Source organism: Typopeltis vanoorti, chromosome 22, assembly GCF_054136105.1.
Source record: "Typopeltis vanoorti isolate ZY-2024b chromosome 22, IOZ_Tvanoo_1.0, whole genome shotgun sequence".
Classification (NCBI taxonomy): domain Eukaryota; kingdom Metazoa; phylum Arthropoda; class Arachnida; order Uropygi; family Thelyphonidae; genus Typopeltis; species Typopeltis vanoorti.
In genome coordinates, this window is record NC_143570.1 from 100,512,016 (window position 1) to 100,537,284 (window position 25,269).

A 25,269-nucleotide genomic window follows, 5' to 3' on the forward strand; every position below is an offset into this window, starting at 1 on the left:
ATTGGTAATAGACATGACATAATGGAGTTTTTTTTGAGAAGAATCTCTCCCAGAAAAAGTTATGCTATATTAGTATTGTATTGTAAGTAGGCAGGTAAACTGAAAATCCCTGCTTTGGTGACAAAATATGATTTTCAAGTCAATAATAAGAATAGTAATAACAGCACATCAGATGATGTAAAACATTTGCTGTCTTAAAATTTTGGCTTTTTTTTTTTATATCGGGCCCATACACAGGAGGTTGGTTGGTTAACCTATGGTACATTAGTACCGTGTATGAGTAGTTGGGAAAGGAGGAATTTATTTACATTTGATTTGAATGACTTTAAATTGTATTCCTTGGGAAACACAGCAGGTGGGAGACTGTTCCACAGTGCAGCAGTTGCAAGGATGAAGGAAACAAACAGAACAAGTTTGTTTCAGTACACAGAACTAAAAAACAAGTTTGTTTCAGTACACAGAACACGTGTAGCTGCTGCATGTGTTCCAATGAGTTTTGCACTGAGCAGAGGAATTATTGATGTTATTTTGGATGAGCATTTCCCATGGAAATATTTGTAGAATATACATACTGCAGAGACCATATCTGTGTGAAAGTGGAGGAGAGACTTGGTAAGGGATGGATCATCGATAAGTCTAATTGCTCTCCTCTGTATTGAGTCGAGCATTTTGAGAGAGCCTTTAGGGGCCCCACCCCATATGTGGGAGCAGTATTCAATAGCTGGGCAGATTTTTGATTTGTATAATGTTAGTAGCTGTTTGGGGATGAAGTAACGTTTTGAGCAAAAGAGAAATCCTAGTTTTTTTGATGCTGAGGAAGCAATGATTGTGCTATGTTTATGCCAGGAGAGGTTTGATGTGAGGGTGATTCCAAGAAGCGAGATCTCAGACTGTCTGGAAATTTGGGTATCGTCAAAAAGGATACTCGGGAAAAATGGTTCTTTTTTATGGGAAATAGTACACAACTGGGTTTTACTGGAGTTGAAATTTATGAGGTTATCCGAACCCCATTGTAGGATGGCTTGGAGATTGGAGTTGAGGGTGGTGGTGGTGGCGGTTGATGTTCTGTAGGTTGAGGTGAGTTGTGAAGGGTAAGGCTTGTCAAATGCAAGCGAGGAGTGAAGTGCACTATCATCTGCAAAACTGTGTATTGGGTTGGAGGTCAATTGCAGTAGATCACTGATATATAGCAGGAAGAGGGTTGGTGAGAGAACAAAACCTTGTGGGACCCCAGCATTAATCGAGTGGTGAGAGGATAGGGAGCTGTCCACATCACACACAGTGTGCATCCAGACAGAAAGTCTGGATGCACACTGTGATTAGCTTCCTAATTAACTTACATTAGCTTACTAATGGTCTTATAGTTCTGTAGGCATTAAAGAACACTATTCATTCATTCATTATAATAGCAATTTTGTACTTCAAATTTCATACTCATGGAAATTATGTATCCACCTGGATACTGGACGAATAAGGATAGGCTAATAACTTTAAACTTATCCGAAGAAGCAGTATTCTGTGCATGTGAAAAGTTTTCTCTGCTTGGTTACAATTTGTATTATACTTGACAAAAAATTATATTCTTGTTTTAATCCTACACCAAAATATAAGCATATGCATGATAACTTCAAGACTAGTCTACTTGTATGTAGAGGTTTTATGACTTCACATCAATTACCTTAGTATCTCATACTGCAAAATCATTATAGGAAGGGTCTCATCAATGAGAGCCAGTCCCATGAATACCAATGTTAAATCAGTGCAAATACAACTTAAAGAATAATTGCAATGTTGAAACAAACATATTGACATGCATGGATAATGAAGTCATTTTGCTTCATTCTAAGGCCTCAATACAACTGCAGAACTAGTGCACATGTATTTGGTCTCTGGAGTTTCAAGTGGATAAAGAAAGGATGCTGAAAGAAGAGTAATAAAGATACTGGGATTGTAGAATGTAGATTATGAGAACAGATTGGGAGTATGTGGACTGCAGGCACTCAAATAGGAGAAAGAAGGTTGACATGCTAGAAGTCTATAAACTTCTGAAAGGGCATTATAGGATATCAATGAATGAAATTTTTCATTATGTGGAAGTTGGGGAGAAGACAAGGGGGCATTTGTGGAAATTAAGTTTGTGTGCAGTTAAGATGGGTGAGATTTTCTCTCATAGAGAAATGAGTGAGTGAAACCATACACCTGTTGAAGTAATGATTACATCTAGTGTGAATGAGTTTAAGAGAAGGCATGACAGCTGGTAAGAGTAATGTATGGCCTCCCTCAGTGATTTCTTGACTTCCTGGAGGTCTCAGATAATAATAATAATAATTTTATTATGGTGCTATGCAATTAAAGAGGATTCTTAGTATCCAGTATGGAGATAGTGAGATATACATGCTGCAGAATTAGTACATTTCAGCTGCTGCTGCTTCATATTGATTTCTTTGCTTATTTTTGCTGGATATTAGCAGTGGCAATTTTCTTTATAGTTGAGTGGTCCACTGTTGTTTCTGTAGATTCTTTTAACAGTCTCTGAAACTTATATTATGTGGTATAAACTCTTTTTGTTTCTTTCCAGATGATTTTGTGGTCATGTTTGATGGCCTTATTGGAATATGCACAAAATGATCACCAGGATTTTGTAATCATCCTCCAAGATATCAACAAATAAGCAAAACTTCAAAGATGTGGTCATCCTTCCTTACATTTACATGTTATGAATAAAATTTTTGGATCCTCTGAAATCATGGCACAAATGTCTTTCACTTAATTATACAAGAAAGATTCTTACAGCCTACAAAATATTCTAACCCTCTGCTCAATAAGCCAGATGTCTACCTAATCTAACTGCAATCTTGATTGCTTGTCTCTGGCTCCCCCCACTTCATCTCTATGGCATACATGCTAACAGATCTGTATGCAGCAGTCCAAATGCAGCCTTATGTCACAACCACAACACATCACAACCATTGCAACCTCAGCTTCTAAAAAACTAGGATTTCTCTTTTGCTCCAGACATTATTTCATCCCTGAACAACTGTTAACTTTATACAACTCACAAATCCACACAGCTATTGAGTACTGCTCTCACATATGGGGTAGTGCCCCATATGTGAGAGCAGTAAAATGCTTGACTCAATACAGAGGAGAACAATTAGACTTATTAATTACCCATCTCTTACCAACTCATAACCCCTCACTTTCACACAGACATTGGTTTCTGCACTGTGTGTATTCTACAAATATTTCCTTGGGAAATGTTCATCTGAAATAGCATCAATAATTCCCTCACTTAATACTAAGCTCACTGGAGCGTGTGCAGCTGCTGCTCAACATCCTTTTACAGTGCACCTTGAAAGCTGCAGAACAGGCTTCTTTTCCTCCTTCTTCATCCACTACTGCTGTATTGTGAAACAATCTTTCCCCTGATGTGCTTTCCAAGGAATACAATATACAGGCTTTTAAATCTAATGTACACAAGTTCCTCCTTTCCCAACCCACTACCCATATATGGTACTAATGTACTATAGGTTGAAGCTCTTGTATGGGCTCAACATAAAATAGTTCACCATGAACTCAGGCTATTTCATTTAACAAGGAATTCTACACAGAGATAGAGGGGGATGGCCATGAGATCTCCACTTTCTTCAGCCCTGGCCAACTTCTTCATTGAGACCTTTGAAATGAAAGCCTTATACGCTGTCAAAACATAGACCCACTATTTGGCTATGCTAAGAAGATGATGTGTTTTCTGTTTTGCCACATAGTTAAGAAAATGTTCACCAGGATATGGTGAACATTTTCTTAACACATCTCAACAATCAACACTCCAGAATCCAGTTTATCTTAGAAAAGGAAAACAACAACAGTCTTCCATTCCTAGATACTCCAGTCTGATGAATCACTGGCATTCTCCATTTACAAAAACCCACACATACAGGTAGATAAATTCACCAGCAATCACCCTGCCCCCAACAATACAGGATTATGAAACCTTATATAACAGGGCAAAAATAATCAGTTCTGACTGCAGTACCCTAACTACTGAACTTGACCATATGCTCAACACTTTCTTAGCAAATGGTTACAATCCCCCCCAAAAATTCAAAAAATATTAAAACCATGTAACCGTGCCTCCCCCCCCCCCCACTTTCTACCTTCCGAGTAGAGATTAATCAAAATCTATCACCATTCCATATATATATTCGGGGCACATCTGAAAAATTAACAAAATTCTTAAGGAAATACAACCTTACAACTACTTACAGACCACATAAAAAATTGGCAGCCCTTATCCACTCCACTAAAGACTAGCCATATTCCCTAGACTTACCAGGTCCCTTGTGGTTGCAAACTGTCCTATTATGGCCAAACACACAGGACAGTCAACATAAAAATTTCTAATCCATGGACTACATCTGGTTCCATCATTACAGCCACTCAGAACTTGCTACCATGCTTTGGACACCCACCACAGGATGTGCTGGAAGAAGGCCACTCTATTACACACAGCAAATACAAATGAGAGGCTATTCCTCGAATCTGCCTTAGCCCTGAGAAACTTTTCAAATCTCAACAAATTTGGGTGCATGAGACTTCCCCAAATTTGGGAAGCACTCATCCTCATTAAAGTTATCATAATTAATATTTTAGTATACATTGTTATTTCCTGAAAAATAGCAGTTATGAGTAACCCACATATAAGCCTATCTACCAAAATTACATAATGGAAAATTTCCATTATTTCCCTTTCAGTCATCAAAAATATCTGCAATATTATATTGGAAAACAACTGCTGCCATTACTTTCTAAAATAATCTGACACATTCTCTTTTATATCATTATGGCAGAAAATTCAAAATTCTGTAATATGACATTTCTCATATATTTCAGTCTCAAATACAGGCTTTAATGTTTTGGATTTGATGATAACTTCACAAGATGTAGTTGTTAATGAGGTGTTGATGCTACTGCTGGTTGGTGAGAGTGAAGTGGTGAAACAAGAAAAGGTTACTGTCAAAAATGGATATATGTGGATAAAGCAGGTGATTATAGGAAGCTCTGTAGTCAGTTAGCATCAGTATTTTGGATAGATGAGCTGAGAAGAAAAGATGTTGAGAATGCATGGGAATTTACAAGGCAGTATCTGACACAAGTAATGAATAACTGCATACCAAGGGTTAAGCAAGTAAATAGATTAGGAGTAAAATGGGTGAACAGTGAAATCAAGCAAGCTGTGTTGGAAAAGAAAATGCTATGGAGGAGGTACAAGACAGTTGGTAGTGATCGGATCCATGAAGAGTATAAAGTGCAGGCTAGGAAGGTGACAAGCATGGTCAAGAAAGAAAAGGTGCAGTATGAGAGAAGATTGGCTAGTCAGGCCAAAGTTAACTGAAGGGAATTTTTCCACTATATGGCAATCAAGAAAAAGAATAATTATGGCAGGTTGACACTGGTGCATAGTCATGGCAGCAGAATAACATTGCAAAGGATATAGTGAAATTATTGAACGAGCACTTTATCAGTGTATATCATGCTGGAGTAAATGATGTGGTGCAATATATAGAAGGGAGGCCAGAATTAGGAGAACTGGAAATGAAAGAATCAGAGGCATATCAGGTGTTGATTTTGTTAGATGTTAGTAAGTCTGTGGGAATGGATGATATATCACCTTCTTAAGGAATGTGCACAACAGTTAGCCATGTCTTTGACTTGGTGATGTAATGAAAGTCTTGCAATGGTTGGGTTTTAAGGAGTGGAAAGAAGGTAACATAGTACCACACCACAAGCAGTTCTAGGACAGAAATTTCCAATTACAGACCAGTCTGTATAACTACAGTTGCAGTCAAGATGTTGGAGAGCATGGTTAGAAATAGAATACAGGATTGGGTTGATGGACATAGCATACTTTATGATGGTCAAGCATGGATTTGTAAATGATAGGTCTTGTTTTAGCAATTTACTTGCATCAGCCTCTATATGATAAGGGAGAATCATATACAATGATATTCTTAGACTTTGCAAAAGCATTTGATAGATTACCACATGATAAGTTGATGTACAAGCTGCAGAGGATGAGAATAGATAGTATATTGGTTAGATGGATCAGAGATTGGCTCTCTGAATAATACCAGCAGGTTGTTGTATGATGGAGAAGTGGCTCAAAAAAGGAGGGTAACCAGTGGTGGGCCCCAGGGTTCTATTCTTGGGTCCCTGCTGTTTAACTTGTTTGAAAACGATACAACATATGGACTGACTGGGGATCTTCAGTTATTTGCTGAAGTCGCAAAGTTGGGAAGAATTATAAGTAGCATAGCTGATGTTAATTCAATTCAGGAAGATTTGAATAGACTTTTTACTTGGACAGAAAAATGGTGTTGTAGTTTTAATATCAGTAAGTGTAAGGTGTTGCATTTTGGAGTGCAGAAATATAAGGTTGTGTACTATATATGGTGCCGTACTGCAGGAAGTGGATGAGATTAAAGATTTGGGAGTGATGGATGACAGCAGACTGAAGATTAGAAGGCACATTGCAAGTGTTGCAAAGATTGTACATCGTAGTGCTGCTATTACAAGAAGTACTCTAGCATGTAGGGATAAGGAGTTGTTGTGTCACTGTATAAAGCACTGGTTAGACAACACTTGGACTGTTGTGCTCAAATTTAGCTATCTGGTTTTCAGTGTGGTGTGGAAACATTGGAGAGGATCCAGAGCCAAAAATGGATATATGTGGAAGTATAACTAATATACGACTAAGACAATATCAGGACTTTCGAATGCTGGCTATGGAAAGAGAGGTTGAGGAGGAAAACAGGTGTATGATAGAGACATTTAAGTTAGTGAGAGGATTAATCCAGATGGGAAAGAAGAATAGAAGGCGAGAGAGGAAAAACCAGAGGCTATCCCTGAAAGTTGTTGAAAGTTTTTTCATTTCAGTTGTACTATAAATTAAAGATACCAAGAAATTATATACTTGACTTAATCCTTACCAGTGACCCTTCCCATAATGCTTAGCATTATACATGTCCACAAGGATATGTGCTTTGCATTATGGGATACTAAGGCAAGGGATGTGAAGTCATTAGCCTCTATATACGAGTTGTCCCAGTCCTGAAAATACTTCAGGAGCAAACTTTGTTTGCTTATACTTGGATAAAGGATTAAACCAAGTATATAATTTCTTGGTATCTTTAATTTATATCCCTGAAAGTTATGTAAAAGTGGTGTGGTGAAGAGGGGTGTAAGGAATAAATTTTTTACATGGGGCATTGTCAGTGAATGGAATGCATTACCAGAATGTGTTGTTAATGCAAGGAGTGTTAAAGATTTTAAGATTAAAGTCAGTTAAACGAACCTCCCATTATGAGTCTGCTGCCTCCATGGAGGGTGCAATAATAATAATAATAATAATAATAATAAATTCTCTGATACATCACTTGGTTTGAAAATACAGATTTTGCATAAAACTTCACAATTCTTTATTTCATATTTTTATTTCAGGTGATTTACAAAAACAAGATAAGCGTTGCTAATCTTTTAGGATTAGCTAGATATTTCTTGAATTTCTCAGAAATAAACTCTGAAAAGTCAAAGTAAAATTTTCATTTATACCTAATATTTGTGAACTATCTGTGTAATATAGACAATATTACAAAAGTAATGTTTTGTTATTTTGAATTAATACATGTGTGCCCACACTGAGTAGAAATATGTATTATTATTATTTCTCGGGTATCTCTATGGAGTGTCCATGTTCCTCTGATTGCACTACACAGGTGCAAGTGCAAGCAAAACAAAGTGTGTGTGTGTGTGTGTTGATTTATTTATTTTATTTATATGATTCTCACCCTAGAAAGATTTATTTTCAAACCTATAGTACATTTGTACTTGGATGGATTAAGTCATAAAATTTGGAAACCCAGACTATATAAAATCAGGGTTTCCAGATTTTATATAGTCTGGAAACCCTGCTCTAGAGCAGGGTTCTAGAGACCAAACATGAATCTTTTTCAAGCCTTCAGGCTTCCCATAAGCAGATCAGTGGTCTTGCATTGAGCAATGAAATTCATCTCCCACCTAAGACAAATATTTGTGTCCATGGTGGGATTCGAACCCACAGCCTGTTGGTTGGAGAGCAGATACGCTAATCACTCAGCCAACCAGGCCAGCTGTTATACTATTTATTCACAAATCCTTCCCTCTTTTTAAACCAAAGCTTCTCATTAATGTGCACATGCATAAGTAGAGTTTATTAGATGAAATACAATTGATTTTCTACCAAAGTAATTTAATGCACTATCCTCAATAATACAATTGTAAATTAGATATCAGATATGTCTGTAACAAATATATTTGTATTCATGCACATGCAAATCAGATATGTATATAGTACATATCTGATTAATGCAGGTTGAAATATAATTACTGACACCTTTAGACACTGAAAAATGCAACAAATATAGAATTTCATTTAATTATTGGTTATAAAGGGCAAGACAGAATATATTTATGGGATGTTGCTACAAGCCAAGGAGCACAGAGGGTGGGGAGCAGGAGATGTTTAGGCAGTTGAGCTTGGCAAGTGCAAGAAGAATGATTGTTATGGGAGATATTAACTACAGCAGTATAAGTTGGGAAGAGGAAAATGCATGTAGTAATAAGGGAGTGGAATTTCTGGAATTCTTGAGGGGCAGATGTCTGAAGCAACATGTAACAGAGGGAACACTTGCGTTTGGTTGATAGCAGCTTTAGCTTCCCCTGTATCCTGTTAATGGGTATTAACAGGATGCAGGAATGAGAACCTAGCTGCTCACTCCCCAAGAAGACTTCATATTTTTCTTATTATTCCCTGTATAATTTACCTATCAAATTTAAGCAATTCTCATTTGTAACATACCCTAATTTGTTGAAAATAATGTTGTACCACTTACTTACTACTGTACCACTTGAGTTTGGATATGAAATAAATAAACAGAGGGAACAATAGCTTCAAAAGTTTTGGATTTGGTCATAGTATCAGAAGAGCTGATACTCAGATAATAACTGAGATGACATCTCTCCCACCTGTTGGAGAGAGTGACCACGTGGTTTTTGACTTGGAAGATGAACAGACATGCAGGAGTATCAAAGAAAAGGGAATGTATGTGGAATTATAGGCAGGTGATTATAATAGTCTTGGATACCAACTTGGGGCAGTTCCATGGAGGGAAGAATTGGAATACTGTGATATCGTTAGTGCTTAGGAAATTGTGAAGGAATATTTGTTAGCAGCAATACTAAGTTGTATTCTACAAGTGAAGAAGAGGACACAATTTGGGGTAAAGTGGATGACAAACAATATCAAACAGCAGACGAAAAAAGGAGTTATGGAAAAGATATGAGGAGAGGAGTGGAGAGCAGATTATTATTATTATTCAGGCCTCCATGAAGTCAAAAGCCTCATTATGGGAGGTCCTTCCTAGGAAACACAAAATCTATCATACCACTCCTTGAAGTCATTGACCATTCTTCCTCTCACCACTCTATCAGGCAATGCATTCCACAGTTCAACCACCCTCCATGAAAAGAAACCACTCCTCACCTTCTTGCTCACAGCTTCCTTTTGCAACTTCCAGGGATAGCCCCTTGTCATCGCTCCTTTACGCTGTTCCACCAAGCGAAAGAACTCCCCAGCATCAAACCTGTAACTACCTCTTAAGAGTTTAAAGTGTCAATCATATCACCTGTCGTTCTATCTACCAAACTCTGCAGTCCACATTCCCTCAGCTGATCCTCATAACTAACATTGTACAGTCATGAAACCATATTTGTTATCTGTCACTATACCCTTTATATGGTTAATTTATTCCTTTCAAATCCGGGGGACAATTTGAGAACAATAGTCTAAGTGTAGTCTGATCAGAGTTTTATACAACGGAATGATAACTCTTTTATCTCTGCAGGTCAACATCCTTCTCAGAATTACAGCAAACCACTTTGTTACCTTCACCACCTTTGCAATATATCCCCTGAATTTCAGGTTTCTATCAATCATCAAACCCAGATCGCTTGTCTGCCCTACTTCCTCCAGTACAACTCCTCCAATGGAGTATGAAGTATCCCAAACCTCAACACCTTACTTTTTGCTGCATTAAACCGAAATCCCCATTCATTTGCCCATCTATCTAGCTTATTCAAATCCTCTTGCAGGGCTACCACATCTGCACTATTACTAATAACCTTTCGCAGCTTCACATCATCCGTAAGCAACTGAATATCCCCCTGCAATCCACTGACAATGTCATTGATATAAAGGTTAAACAATATAAGTCCCGGTACTGAGCCCTGCAGGACCCCACATGTAAACTTCTGCTTCCTTGAAACTGCTCCACCACACACAACTCTCTGATATCTATCAAACAGCCAATCATGAATCCAGTTGACCAACGTAACATCCAAACCATGTGCTGCAACTTAAATATCAGCTTATCATGTGGGAACCTGTAAAATGCTTTGCTAAAGCCAAGAAAATGGCAGTATATGCCTTTCCCCTCATCTACTGCTCTTGTAAGTTTATTATAAAAGGCTAGCATATTACTAAAACAAGAGTCCCCCTTAACAAATCCATGTTAACTCTCACAGATAACATTACCCTCATATTCCCAATGCTATATACGGTCCGTCACTAATTTCTCCAAGATCTTCACAACTACTAATGACACACAAACTGCCCTATAATTAGACACTTCCAGTCTGCTACTGCCCTTATGCAATGGCACTATCTTACCTTCTTTCCATTCCCTGGGCACCTTTCCGTAGCCTGACTTTCATTGAAAAGCCAGGTCAAAGGAGCTGTCAGTTCTTTAGTACATTCTCTCAAAACACGTGGTGAAATACCATCCAGTCCCACAGCTTTACTGACATCCAGAGTACTCAGTGTTTGGAACACACTCTCCTCCTGCACCACTAAACCTAAAACCTGTCCTATCCCTCTAGTATTAAAATTTACTCCTCCAGGATGAAATACTCTAATAAAGTGTTCATTGAACAATTCCACTATGTCCTCTGCATTAGTCACTCTATTTCCATTTTTATCCCATAATGTCATTCTTCCACAATCATTTCTCCTCCTACTGGCCACATAGCTAAAAAATTCCCTAGAATTTTCTTTGGATCTTAGGGCCAATCTCTTCTCATATTCCAGTTTTGCATTCCTTACCATACTAGATGCATGAAGAATATGACTCAGGCCAGGAGAGTGACTAATATGCTAAGGATGGAAAAACTGCAATATGAGAAGAGAATGGCACTAAGATCCAAAGATAATCCTAGGGAATTTTTTAGCTGTGTCCAGTAGGAGGGAAAATGATTTTGGAATAATGACATTTTGGGATAAAAATGAGAATAGAGTGACTGATGCAGAGGACATAGTGGAGTCGTTCAATGAACACTTTATTGGAGTATTTCATCCTGGAGAAGGTAGTTTTAATACTAGAGAGATAAGGCAGGTTCGAGGTTTAGAGGTGGAAGAGGAGGGTGTGTTCCAAATACTGAGTACCCTGGATGTCAGTAAAGCTGTGAGACTGGATGGTATTTTACCATGGGTTTTAGAGAATGTGCTAAAGAATTGACAGCTCCATTGACCTGGATTTTCAATGAAAGTTTGGATACAGGAAAGGTACCCAAGGAATGGAAGGAAGGTAAGATAGTGCCATTGCATAAGGGTGGTAGCAGACTGAACTTGTCTAACTATATGTCAGTTTGTGTTTCATCAGTTAAGATCTTGGAGAAATTAGTGAGGGACCATATACAGCATTGGGCAGGTGAGGATAATGTTATCTGTGAGAGTCAACATGGATTTGTTAAGGGATACTCTTGCTTTAATAATATGATTGTCTTTTATAATAAAGTGACAAGAGCAGTTCATGAGGGAAAGGCATATATATACTGCATTTTTTTGGATTTTGTAAAGGCATTTGGCAGGGTGCCACATGATAAGCTGATATTTAAGTTGCAGCACATGGGTTTAGATGCAGGTTAGTCAACTGGATTCAGGATTAGCTTTCTAATAGGTATCAGAGTTGTGTACGGTGGGACAGCATCAAGAAGACAGAAGGATATAAGTGTGGTTCCACAGGGCTCAGTACAGGAGATATGCAATTGTTTGATGATGTGAAGCTGGGAAGGATTATTAGTAATAGTGCAGATGTGGTAGCCCTGCAAGAAGATTTGAATAAATTAGACAGATGGGCGAATGAATGGGGGTCGGTTTAATGCAGCAAAATGAAAAGTCTTGAAGTTTGGGATACATCGATGGGAGGCTGTATCCTCGATTGGAGGAGCTTTACTGGATACAAGAGATCTGGGGGTAATGACTGATAGAAAATTGAAATTCAGGGAACATATTGAAAAGGTGGTGAAGTTAATCCAGAGGATTGTTGCAATACCGAGTAGGATACTGACCTGCAGAGATAAAAGAGTTATTGTTCCATTGTCTAACACCCTGATCAGACCACACTTATACTATTGTTCTCAAATTTGGTCCACAGGGTTTGAAGTGATAAATTAACTGTGGAAAGGGTACAGAGGCAGATAACAAAGATAGTTTCAGGACTGTATAATGTTAGTTTTGAGGATCAGCTGAGGGAATGTGGACTGCAGGGTTTGATAGATAGAAGGAGAGGTGATATGATTGAGACTTTAAACTGTTAAGAGGTAGTTACAGGTTTGATGCTGGGGAGTTCTTTCGCTTGGTGGAACAGCGGGAAGGAGCGATGACAAGGGGCTATCCCTGGAAGTTGCAAAAGGAAGCTGTGAGCAAGAAGGTGAGGAGTGGTTTCTTTGCATGGAGGGTGGTTGAACTGTGGAATGCACTGCCTGATAGAGTGGTGAGAGCAAGAATGGTCAATGACTTCAAGGAGTGGTATGATAGATTTTGTGTTTCCAAGGAAGGACCTCACATAATGAGGCTTTTGACTTCATGGAGGCCTGAATAATAATCTTAATAATAAAATATAAAATGAAAGAAGTAAGTATTTTCCCTTCTATATAGCATTGGTTCCCCTGAAAATGAGATGTAATTTGTTGCATGGCCACCAGATGTGCAAACCAGTAGGACGAGACAATTTTTCATATCCCACCCCATGGGAAGGTACATAACAACAGAATTTTTCCAGCGCCTAGCATAAATGATTTAATAATGGTTTGAAATTATCATTTTCTGAAGTTTTACTAATAAAAAATGTACCAGCTGAAACTAAAATTAACACACATGGGTATGTTGACTTGAACTCAACTTGACTATCATCACAAAACTTTCTTAGCCAATTCTTTCTTTTAAGGTTACATTGTCTGCATTCACAGTGAAGAATTTATAGAGACAAAAATACACATGTTGGAGTAATTACTTTAGTTATAATTAAGAAAATAACACTCAACATTTCAACCTCTGCATCGAGGTCATCATCAGGAAAACGTATGTATACACAGGACACAAACTACATGATATTACACAAAAGTAAGATAAATCTAAATGCTTTATTAATCGTTTACCCTAGCCTGACATCTAGTGAAAAAAAATAATAATAAACTATATATATATTTTTATAAAATAATAATTATTTTTATTTTTTTTTTAGGGTAAACAATTAAACAAAGCATTTAGATTTATCTTACTTCTGTGTAAAGTCATGTAGCTTGTGTCTTGTGCATACGTATGTTTTCCTAATAATGATCTGAATACAGAGGTCGAAACGTTGAGTGTTATTGCCTTAATTATAAGTAATTATTCCAACACAGTTTTTGTCTCCATAAATTCTTCACTATGAATGACTGTTTAACCAATAGTTAGAATTCCTATCATATCCAAAAAATATTAAAACCCCAAACCTACATACTATTTTCAGAACAGAGATTACACCAAAGCTATCACTATTCCAATATATTATTATTATTAAGAGAGACCTCCAGGGAGTCAGAGACTCATCGAGGGAGGCCACATACTACACACACCGGCTATCATACTTATTCTTGAATTCATTCACACTGCTTGCACTCACAACATCCAATGGCAATCCATTCCAATCACGCACCACCCTCTCAGAGAAAAATCTGGCCCTTACACCCTTCTTGGCAGCCTTCGTTCTCAGCTTCCTCTCGTCCTTTTCCCACACTCCATAAATTGAAAAATCCCATCAATTGAAATCTTGTATGACCCTTTCAGCAGTTTGTAAGTCTCAATCATATCACCCCTCTTTCTCCTATTTGCTAGTGTCTGCAATCTGCAAATTCTCAACCTTTTTTTAACACTCGCCTTTGTACTCTCTCCAATATATCAGAATCACATCGGAAACCAGGAGACCAGACCTGCACACAATAGTCCAAGTGAGGTCTTATCAAGGCCTTGTAAAGAGGCAAAATAACGTCCTTATCTTTACATGTGAACGTTCGTTTGAGCATTGCAATTATCTTTTGAGTTGTATTTGCAATCTTTGTCATATGGTCCCTGAACTTCAACTTCCTATCTATACAATCCAAGATCTCTAGCCTTATCAGTTTCTTCTAGCCTAATCCCACCAATATAATACGACATTGGGTAGGTAATCATGCTGAAGTGAATGACTTTACATTTACTGACATCAAACTGACACCCATTTTCCCATGCCTGCAATTCCAGCTTATTCAAATCATTCTGCAAGGACTGTATATCAGCAGCATTCATGATTGCCCTGCCTATCTTTGCATCATCAGCAAATAACTGTATGTCGCTTGTCAAATCCTTCAAAATATAGTTAATGTACAGATTGAATAACAGTGGACCAAGCACTGATCCTCGAGGTACACCACTTGTTACCTTGCAGACTCGGATCCCCAGTATACCACTTTTTTGATATCTGTTAGTCAGCCATCCTGTTATCCATGCTAATGTTGTATAACCCAAACCCATTTTCTCCAATTTATACAGCAGTCTCTCATGTTGTATTCTGTCAAAAGCCTTAGCAAAATCCAAAAGTATCATGGTGTATCCATTCCCCTTATCTAGTTCAATGGTAACATTATCATAGAATGTGAGCAAGTTGCTAAAACATGACCCTTCCCTCAGTAAACCCATGTTGTTCATTGCAAAGTAGAGATTCACTGTCAACCCATTTCTGAATGCGGACCCTAACTAATTTTTCTAAAATCTTCACCACCACTCCTGAGATACTAATTGGTTTATAGTTTGATACATCAGTCTTTGTACCACCCTTATGCAATGAAATTATCATATATTCCTTCCATTCCTGAGGAATCTTCCCTGGTCTGAGACTCGTATTAAACATCCTGGTCAAAGGAATGGCCAGTTCAGCTGAAACACCCTTTTAGAACACGTGCAGTATTCCATCAGTCCCTATTGCTGAATTCTTATTCAGTTTCTGCAACAGCTCCAATACTTTGGCCCCACACACCTGTGTTTCTTCATCAAGTGAAGAGGTAACAGGGAGCTCAATGTTGTGTTCACTAGGTTGATAGCTTTTAACGAAATGGGCACTCGTTAACTGAACAACCTTTTCTGCATCAGTTACCCTCACTCCATCTGGATTTAGAAGAGTTATTCTTTCATATTCATTCTTTCTTTTGCTTGCAGAATATCGATAGAATTCTTGTGGGTTGTCTTTCGCACCGAGAAGACAGTTTCTTTTCATAATCAGACTTTGCTTTCCGTACAACAGTTGTGACTATTCTAGCCTGCTGCTTACAACGTTCATAACAGACGTCATCCTTATGCAAACGGTATTCCTTCCACATCGTCCTTTTCTTACGAATCTCTTGCTTAATAAGATTACACATCCATTTGACTCGTACTCTCTTTATTCATCGAATTCTCAGGACACATTCTGATATCGCATCATTTAAATATTGTTTAAATGTTTCCCATACACTGTTGATATCCTTTCCATCCAACAACCGATCCCATTCCACTGAACTCAGTATAGTCCTCAGTTGGTCATAATTTCCTGCTTTGTAGTTCAACATGTAACCTTTTCTGCACGGAACATTCATAAACTTAGTCACTTCCCAAATGAGTACCGCATGATCACTGTCACCAACTGGAGGCAGAATAGTTACATCTTTAACTGAAATGCCGTCTGACACTATAATCAAATCTGGCATTCTTTGACCTCGAGTTCCTTCTGTCACATGCTGCGCGAGGAAGTTGTCCCGTAACAGCTCAATAAATGCATTTTCATTCTTCTCATGAGATTCTACTACTACCCAATCAATATATGTATAATTAAAGTCTCCCATTATGATTACTCTTTTCATGCTCACCTTTTCTATTTGGTGATGCATTTCTTCATCACTAGCAACCGATCCACCAGGTGTGTAACAACACCCCGACTATGTTATTTGTCTTATTCGATTCCACCTCACACCAGATGGCTTTAAACTCACTGCCACGTGAAATATTGTTAGTACTATTACTACATTCATAGGTCTCAACTCTAACTGGATTTAAGTCATCCAATATCATTATCATCACGCCCCTCCTCTCCTATCCACTCTATCATTCCTAAAAATACTATACCTATGACACTTGATAGCAGTTAATAGGTCTGATTCTGATAGCAGTTAATAGGTCTGATTCTGATAGCCAGGTCTCACTAATTCCTACAATCTGAGGTCGCAACATATTGACTAAAGCAACAATCTCTACCCCTTTGTTTCTGATACTCCTAGCATTTGTGTACAGACATAATAATATACCCTCATGTTCTTTAGAATACCCTTGTCTGCCTGAACCAATTGGACAACTTGCAGATCTCTATTCTTCTCTAATGCTTTACACACGTAGACATCTTCGCACACATATGATTGGTCTGAATCGGATGAACACAAACCTGAAAGCATTCTCACCTCGTCAACATTCCCATGACAAATCCCATTCCCATCATTAACACAGTTATATCCCATTTTCGCTCTTACACTCACATTCACATCATTCTTCCCTTTATAATTTAGATTCCCCGACTCTCTGTGTGTGGGGTGCTTAAGGGTCACAGCTATATAACTGAGAGGAGACCTTCACATAGCCTTTAAAGGAATGCAGAGAACCGACCAGAGCTTCTGACCTAATGTCCAATCCTCACCTTCTCGTGGTGCACCCTGTTGGGTATCTACCTGGATACTGAACGAACGAGGATGGGTTGGCAATTTGGGATTTAGCCGACCAAATTGTATTCCTTTGGTTAAACCAAAATACAAAATGATGGTACAACATGACAAAATTTCATGCCAGCTGGGGTGTCGCCCGGTTAAACAAGGCCCCCGTTGTTTTTGCCAGGGAACCAGGGCGAACAGCGAAAAGTCAGCTACTGGAACAAATCGGAAAACACACACCCCAACTCAACATCACCAGAGTTAAAGATCGCTACTATCAACATCAGAAGCCTGAATGGCAAAGAAATGGAGTTAGCTGGGGAATTAGATAAGTACCAGATCGACATAATATAGATGACTGAAACAAAAAAGACAAAAACTGGTGAGATCTTTTGAGCAGTAAATACAAAATGTAATATTCAGGCAATGACAATCAAGGAAAAGAAGGAGTAACCATTGTATTCAACACAAAATACGAGGCTAATCTTCTTGAATGGCAGTCAGTCTCAAGTAGAATAATGTGGGCAAATATGAGAATGGGGAACTGGACAATGAGACTTATTTGTGCCTATGGTCCCACAGAAGGTTCTACTAAGGTAGAAGTGGACGAATTTTTTGATGCTTTAGAAAAAGCAACTGATACAATGAAAAAGGAAAAGTTGGTCCTTGTTGGTGATCTAAATAGCAGAGTAGGAAATGATTATGAAACATACAAAAATATTTTGGGAAAATTTGGAGAAAAGAGCAAAGCTAATAATAATGGTAAATATCTGATGGATTTTTGCTCAGGACATGGACTGGTTATTACTAACACCATGTTCCAACATAAAAATGTGCACAAATTCACATGGAGAGAAGAGGCAAGGAATAGGAAAAGTCTCATTGACTATGTTATTGTTGATAGTGATGTTTTCTCCCTGGTGCAGGACACCAGAGTGTACAGAGGATTTGAAATTGGAAGTGATCACTATTTAGTCTTGAGCAGGATAAAATTGAATTTCACATTGAAAAGAATAACATGTAAGAAAGTTTTAAAGCGAATAAAAGTTGAGCAGCTCTCAGATGTGAACAGTAGACTAAAATACACAAAGATTACTGAAGGAAAAATGAAAGAGTTTGAGAACAGGAACCAAACCTTGGAGATTCAGTGGCAAGCCTTGAAGAAAATCCTGATTGATTCAGCTAGAGAGGCATGTGGTGAAGTTGTTTGCAAGGATAGAAAATTAGAACTGCATGGTGGACACAGGAAGTTAAAGAGGAAGTGAAGGAAAAGAAGAAAGCATATCAAATGTTCTTGGCAAATAAATCAGCTTGTGCTCTTAGAGAATATAGAGACAAATGTAAGAAAGCTAAACAGTGTGTAAAACTAGCTAAACAAAAAGTCATGGGAGGACTTTGGCAAGAACACAGAAAATAAATATCAAGAAGGTGGCAAAATATTCTGGAGGTTGTTGAAGAAGCTTAGGAATGGAGGAAAGAGTGCTGTAAAAGGAGTTAGAGATGATAAAGGTGACATGAAAATGGGAGAAAAAGATATCCTTGAAGTATGGAGTAATTACTTTGAAAATTTGCTAAATGAAACAAGCAGTGATAGCACAGTGGTAAAAACTCTCAACAGGCATACAGTCAGGAATACATATTCATACTTGAAGTAGAAAAAGCAATCAAAAGTCTGAAATGTGGAAAGGCAGCTGGAGTAGATGATATTCAACCAGAAATGCTCAAGTATGGTGGTATAAAAGTCTTACAGTGGCTGCACTGCATAGTTCAGAATGCCTGTACAGAGGGACGAATTCCAGACGATTGGAGTAGAGCTCTCATAGTACCCATATATAAAAAGGGAAATAAAACTGAATGTGAGAATTACAGAGGTATATCCCTACTGAGTGTTCCTGGTAAGATATATGCAAGTATACTTGAGAAACAGTTGAGAAGAATTGTGGAAGAAAAGCTTGGTGAAGAACAACCTGAATTCAGGTCAATTAGAGGCTGTCAAGATCAGATCTTCACTTTATGACAAATAGTTGAGAAATCATGGGAATATAACAAAGATCTGTATTTACGTTTTGTCGATTTGGAAAAGGCATATGACAAGGTGCCAAGAGAGAAGCTATTCAATACGCTACAGTTATATCAAGCAATACTTAGTCTTTATTTGAGTTGTAAGTCAGCAGTTAGAATTGAAGGAAGTACAAGAAGATAGTTTAATGTTAAATTTGGTGTGACAAAGGATGTACATTATCCCCACTGTTATTCATTATCTACATGGATCATGTTATGAAGGAAAGTGGTATTAAACATAATATCAAAATTGGAGATGTTGATGTCAGCTCTTTGCTTTATGCAGAGGATGTTATACTTCTAATTAAATCTGCTACAAGTCTGCAAGATTCTCTGACTAAACTGAATAACTGTTGTAATAGATATGGTATGATGGTCAGCAATAAAAAGATAAAGACAATGAAAATAGGGCAGAGTCATTGAAAATGTCAACTGTGCTGTGAATGGAGAACCTGTGAAACAAGTAAAACATTTCTGCTACTTAGGCATGATTTTTAGTGAAGATGGTAAATTAAATATAGGAATAGACAACAGAATCAACAAGCTGGTATGGTAGGAAGTCAATTGAATAAATTCATATAGAATAAGAGAGAAATTAGTCGGAACACTAAATTAGCTATATACAAGACAGTGTTCAAACCAGTTTTAACTTATGGATATGAGAGCTGGGTCAGAAGTAAAACACTTGACCAAAGACTAGAGACTGCAGATATGAGAGTCCTGAGAAAGATTAGAGGCGTGAACTGATCGCATCAATGGCAATATCATATTAAAAACAATTATATTAGGAAAGAACTTGACATTTTCAACATCCAGACATGCATTAGCAGAGCTAATCTCGGGTGGTATGGTCACTTAAACAGAATGGGCGAGGAAAGATTAGCAAAACAAGTGTTCTCTGCCAAGTTGGCAGGAAAATGACCCAGAGAAGACCAAGATATAGGTGGATTGATATGGTACAAAGTACCTTAGACGATAGAAATATAAGATCTGGTAATGTTGAAGTCTTGACAAGTAACAGACTGATTTGGAGGAAAATTGTAGATAGGAAATTAGTAATGATGTAAATTTTTCATGTAGTACTATCATATCCTGTACACCCCTTGAGTGTACATGGCAGGAATTTGATGATGATGATTCTCTGTGTTAGGTCTCATACCAGTTAATAGTTTTTCCAGACTCCTGATACCAAACGAATTCAGGTGTAGGCCATCCCTCTTATACAATTCCAATCTTCCCTCAAACTCACTCCACACATCCAAAAAACTAACATCCATTCCTTCTACATAGCCTACGCATTGAATCGTTTGCCATCATGGCCCTTCTTTTTGATTCACTTTTGTCATAGCGAGGTAAAATGCTAACTATTTTCACTTTCTCACTCTTCATTCTTGCCTCTTCCAGCAACCGTTTCATGTCCTCTCTCATACTGAACTTATCACCAGTTAAATCATTTGTACCTACTACAACTACCATTTCATTTACTTTTCTTTTCTGTTTTTGAATTACTTGAGTTATATTTTTAATATTCGCTCCAGGAAAACTCAATGTTATAACTCTCTCATCTATAGCATGTTTTATTATAGAGTCACCATTCCAAATAATTTCTTTATTTTTACTAACAACGTCACTTACCTGATTTTTGTTATTTTTTGACTTACCTGTTTCCTTGCTTTGTTGTTTTTTATTTTCCTGTTCATTTTTCTTTTTCTCCCTATGCTCATTTAAACGTCTGTCAACTTTTTGCAATTCCCGCGTTGTCTCTCTGATGATCTGCTTCAACTTTGCTATTTTGGCAGTTAATTCATTTTCCTTAACCTCCTCCATGTGCACAACAACCTCATTGGCAGGGCTAACTTTCTTTCTCGCCTGCAGTGCTTTTTTTTAGCATTACCATTTTTGCCCTTTTTTGGTGCCATTTTAAACGTATACTAAATATTAAAATGTCTCAATAAAAATATATGATAAAATACTAAATACACTATAAAACACTAAAATCTACACTAGTATACTACAAAACACTAATACACTAAAGGAAAACACAATAAAAACAGACAAAAAATCACCAACTTTATAGGAGCACTAAATTCACTGACCAACCACTGTGTATCCTCGAACCATATCCAAGGTACATCCAAAAAAACTAACAGAAATATTAAAAAAATACAACCATAATACAAAATACAAGTCTTTAGATCTACTAGGTTTTTACCAAGTCTCTTGCAGTTGTAATCTATCCTACTATTTCCAAACAGGAATGACTGCCAACATCAGAAATTGCTGAACATAAGGACTATATCTGTTTCAATAACTAGTCACACAGGACTTGATGACCATGCTTTAGATATCCACCACAGAATACACTGGAAAAAAGCAACTTGATTCCATCACAGCAAATATAATTACCAAAGACTTTTCTTTGAATCTGCTTCTGCCTTATTAAACTATCCTAACCTTAACAAATTTGGTTGCATGAAACTGCCCCAAATTTGGGAAGCGCTCATCCTCTGCACTTCAGCCCAACAGCCAAGGATGTCCAATTTAGGACTTTAGGCTTACTCTCAGTTGACATGCTTCAACTTTATTACTTAGTGTAGTGCCTGCATGTACATATTTTATGTTTTTTATTCCCTGCAAATTTGATGGCAATTTGACTTGGCCAACATATAGGAAATATTAATTAATAAAGTACATTGTAATTTCCTTAAACAAAATACAACCATGAACAGTCAACATATGATGAGTCTGCAGACTCCATGGAGGGTGTAATAATAATATAAGCCTTACCACCAGACAGGAAAGAGAATGAAGAACAATGGTCAAGAACTGTAAACAGATTTAGCTCTTTACTTCAATACAAGCAGATACATTTGTGATTAATTTGGAAGGTTTCATTTATAAAAAAGTTGCATGAAGCAGATTATGGTTCTTTTTATTTATTTATTTAAAAAAAAAACATACTCATGACTATATGAAATAGGAGAAATTTTTGCATACCCACGGATGATTAAGGTTTATAATTTTTCTATCACCCCACTTGTTTAACAGCATTTCACCAAAGTATTCACAACGTGCATAAAGGATACATCGGTGAGCAGGGTAAAGCTGGCCGTGTACATGAAAGCAAATGTCATGGTACTCTCCATTTTCCAGACATCTAAGTTGGAAAATAAATAAATCAATAAACAGTGTTTTAAATTTAATAATATCTCTTCAGATTTGTAGATATAAACAACACTGAAATAATTTAAAACTATTAATTAAGTGCACAGTAACTTATGCACTTTTAATGATGATTTATTAACTATTAATTATTAATAAAATTACTGTTAGTCCTGCACTGATGGCACTGGTTAAAATTACAAGTGAAATACAGTAATCTTTCAATTATCCAACTCTCAAATAAACATATATCCAGTTAATGATTCTTCAATGGGTATTGGAGTGTCAAATGGCTTTTGGTACAACATGTAATTGAACCAACATATAGTCACCTGAAGAGCATACCCTACTATGGCAGGATAAATGACAAATTACCGTATAAGCAAATAATAAGCACTATTTTTTATAAGCTACTGTCTCTGGTAAATTAGTGAATTAACTGACTATATTTTGTTGGTATCTTTTTCTAAAACAGCAAGCAGCAATTACAACACCAGTCAATACAAAGTCTATCATAACACTACTTAAACTCATTCACTGTTTGAATTTGCACCAACCACACAAACAATGCATTCTATGGTTTGACCACTCTCCATGCAAAACTTGTTCCTTATCCTTTTACTCATCACTTCCTTTTAAAACTTTCAGGGAATGGTCCCTTGTCCTTCCCCTCATTCTATTGTTCTACATATGAAAAATGTCCTCAGTGTAAATACAATAATAACCATTCAACAGCTTAAATGTTTAGTCATATTCCCCTTTGTCCTCTATCTGCCAAACTCTGCAGGCTGCATGATCCCAGTGTAACCTTATAGTCCTGATATCATTTTTTGTTATCTATCTCTGCACCCTCTCCAAAGTTACTTCATCTCCTTCAAATCCTGACGAGATCTGAGCAAAGAAATCAGTTATGGTCTGATCAAAGCTTTTACAACGAAACTACCATGCTTATCTCTCGTGGTCAATGTTCTCCTTAACATGGATGCAATTCTCTGCGATGTCTTCACAACTTTTGCGATATGTCCTTGGAAGTTCAAATCTCTAACTCATGATCACCCTAAGATCCTATACTTCCTCCCCTTATGCCAGTATAACTCCACGAAGTGAGTATCCATCTGTGGATCTCAAATTTTAAAACCTTACATTTAATTGCATTAAACTGATATCCCCATTCATTTACCCACCTTTTCAACTTATTTAAATTCTCTTGAAGAGCCAAAACATTAGCCCTATTACTAACAACCCTATCAAGCTTTACATCATCTGCAAACAAATGGACATTTCTCTGTACTCCTTTGAATATCCTGATATCCAAACCCATATGTTGCAACTCAGAAATCAACCTGTACTGGGGCACTCTGTCAAATGCCTTTGAAAAACCCTAAAAAATGACAGTGTATGGCTTACCCTCATCCACTGCTCTTGTTAATAATCTTGTTATCTTTGACAACCAGATTACTAAAACAAGAGCACCCTTGAACAAATCCAAGGTGGTCAGCATAAATAATATTGCCCTCATCTGTCCAATTCTGTATACAAATTCTTAGCAATTTCTCCAAAATCTTAACTACAGAAGAAATACAAAGAGGCCTATAGTTTGATACCTTTATTCTACCATCACTCTTATGCAATGGCATCTTAACCTCCTTCCACTCTCCAGGAACCAGTCCCACAAGATTCTCATTAAACAGCCAAGTTAATTTCACAGTTAGTTTCAGAGTACATTACCTTAAAACATGTGATGAAATGTCATTTAGTCCCTGCCTTACTGACATTACACATACTCAGTATTTGGAATACATCCTGTTCATTCACTTCTAACACTTTACTAGTCATTATATGTCTAGGAAGCCTGTAGTACCATGATGGAACACTCTAATAAAGTGATCATTAAATAGCTCAACTCAATCATCTGCATTGATACCCAACTCCTATCTCCACCCAGCAAGATAATCCGTCCACTATCATTTTTTCTCCTACTTGCCACATAGACATAACAAAAAAGTTCTTGGGATTCTCTTTGGGTTGCAGTGACAGTCTCCTCTCATATTCTAATTTTTCTCAACTTACAATACTAGTCACTCTACTAGCTTGATCCCATGCAACTATTCTCCACCTCTCTCTTTATTTATGTCATCCATAATCTATTTTTCATCTGCAATTCTTCTTTTATTTCTCTTGTCATTTGACTCCAAATTGTTTTTTCTTCTTCACTAAAAGTATAAAATCTGTCACTGCTGTCAACAATTTTTTGTTAAGTATCTTCCATGCACTAATGATCCTTTTTTTTTTTTTTTTAAATTCTTTCATCCATTATACTGCTACAAGTTGGTTTCTATGTCTACAATAGTCACCTGCCTTATAATTCCACATGAATTCCTTCTGTTTTGAAACATCCACAAGCCTATTCCTCCTCCAAGTCAGGACTACATAGTCAATTTCACTAACAAGGGATAAGTATGACATCACAGTCACAATTAGATCCTCTCTGATGATTATATAATAATTCTATTGCAAAATTCACTTTATGATTTTCATTTAGATCATTTCCATAATTATCTTCCTAGATGGCAGCTATTCATTATGGCAAGTGTTTTTATGTTGGCAATCTGTCCTAGAGTACATAGTCTAAGAAATAGGCAAAGAGGATGCAAGGGTATGACTTTTAAATCACGCCTGTATATATGATGGCTAACAATCTGGATCCAGATGATGACAATATCTAGACATGAAAGTCTGCTGTGGGCAAAATTATATATTTTTTTTTTCTTTTTGTAAGTTTGTAATAGTTGTAAAACTAAATTATACATGTTTATTTATATATTTAGGCTCTGGTTTGTTTGTTTTTTATTTATTCATTTTTTATAACTGGTCAAATTAGATATGAAAGCAGGTTCTATATTTGTTTCTAAACAGACTTCAGGCTCC

At 37.1% G+C, this 25,269-nt stretch overlaps 1 protein-coding gene across 1 annotated transcript in view; it reads right to left on the minus strand.

Moving 5' to 3' along the window:
* Nucleotides 1-25,269, minus strand: part of LOC150094593 (ankyrin repeat and BTB/POZ domain-containing protein 1-like) — a 307,835-nt gene that overhangs the window by 133,086 nt on the left and 149,480 nt on the right. Inside the window, exon 5 of the mRNA XM_090412059.1 lies at nucleotides 22,177-22,336. Coding sequence (XP_090268185.1) covers nucleotides 22,177-22,336 — 160 coding nt within the window. The remainder of the gene's footprint in view (nucleotides 1-22,176; nucleotides 22,337-25,269) is intronic.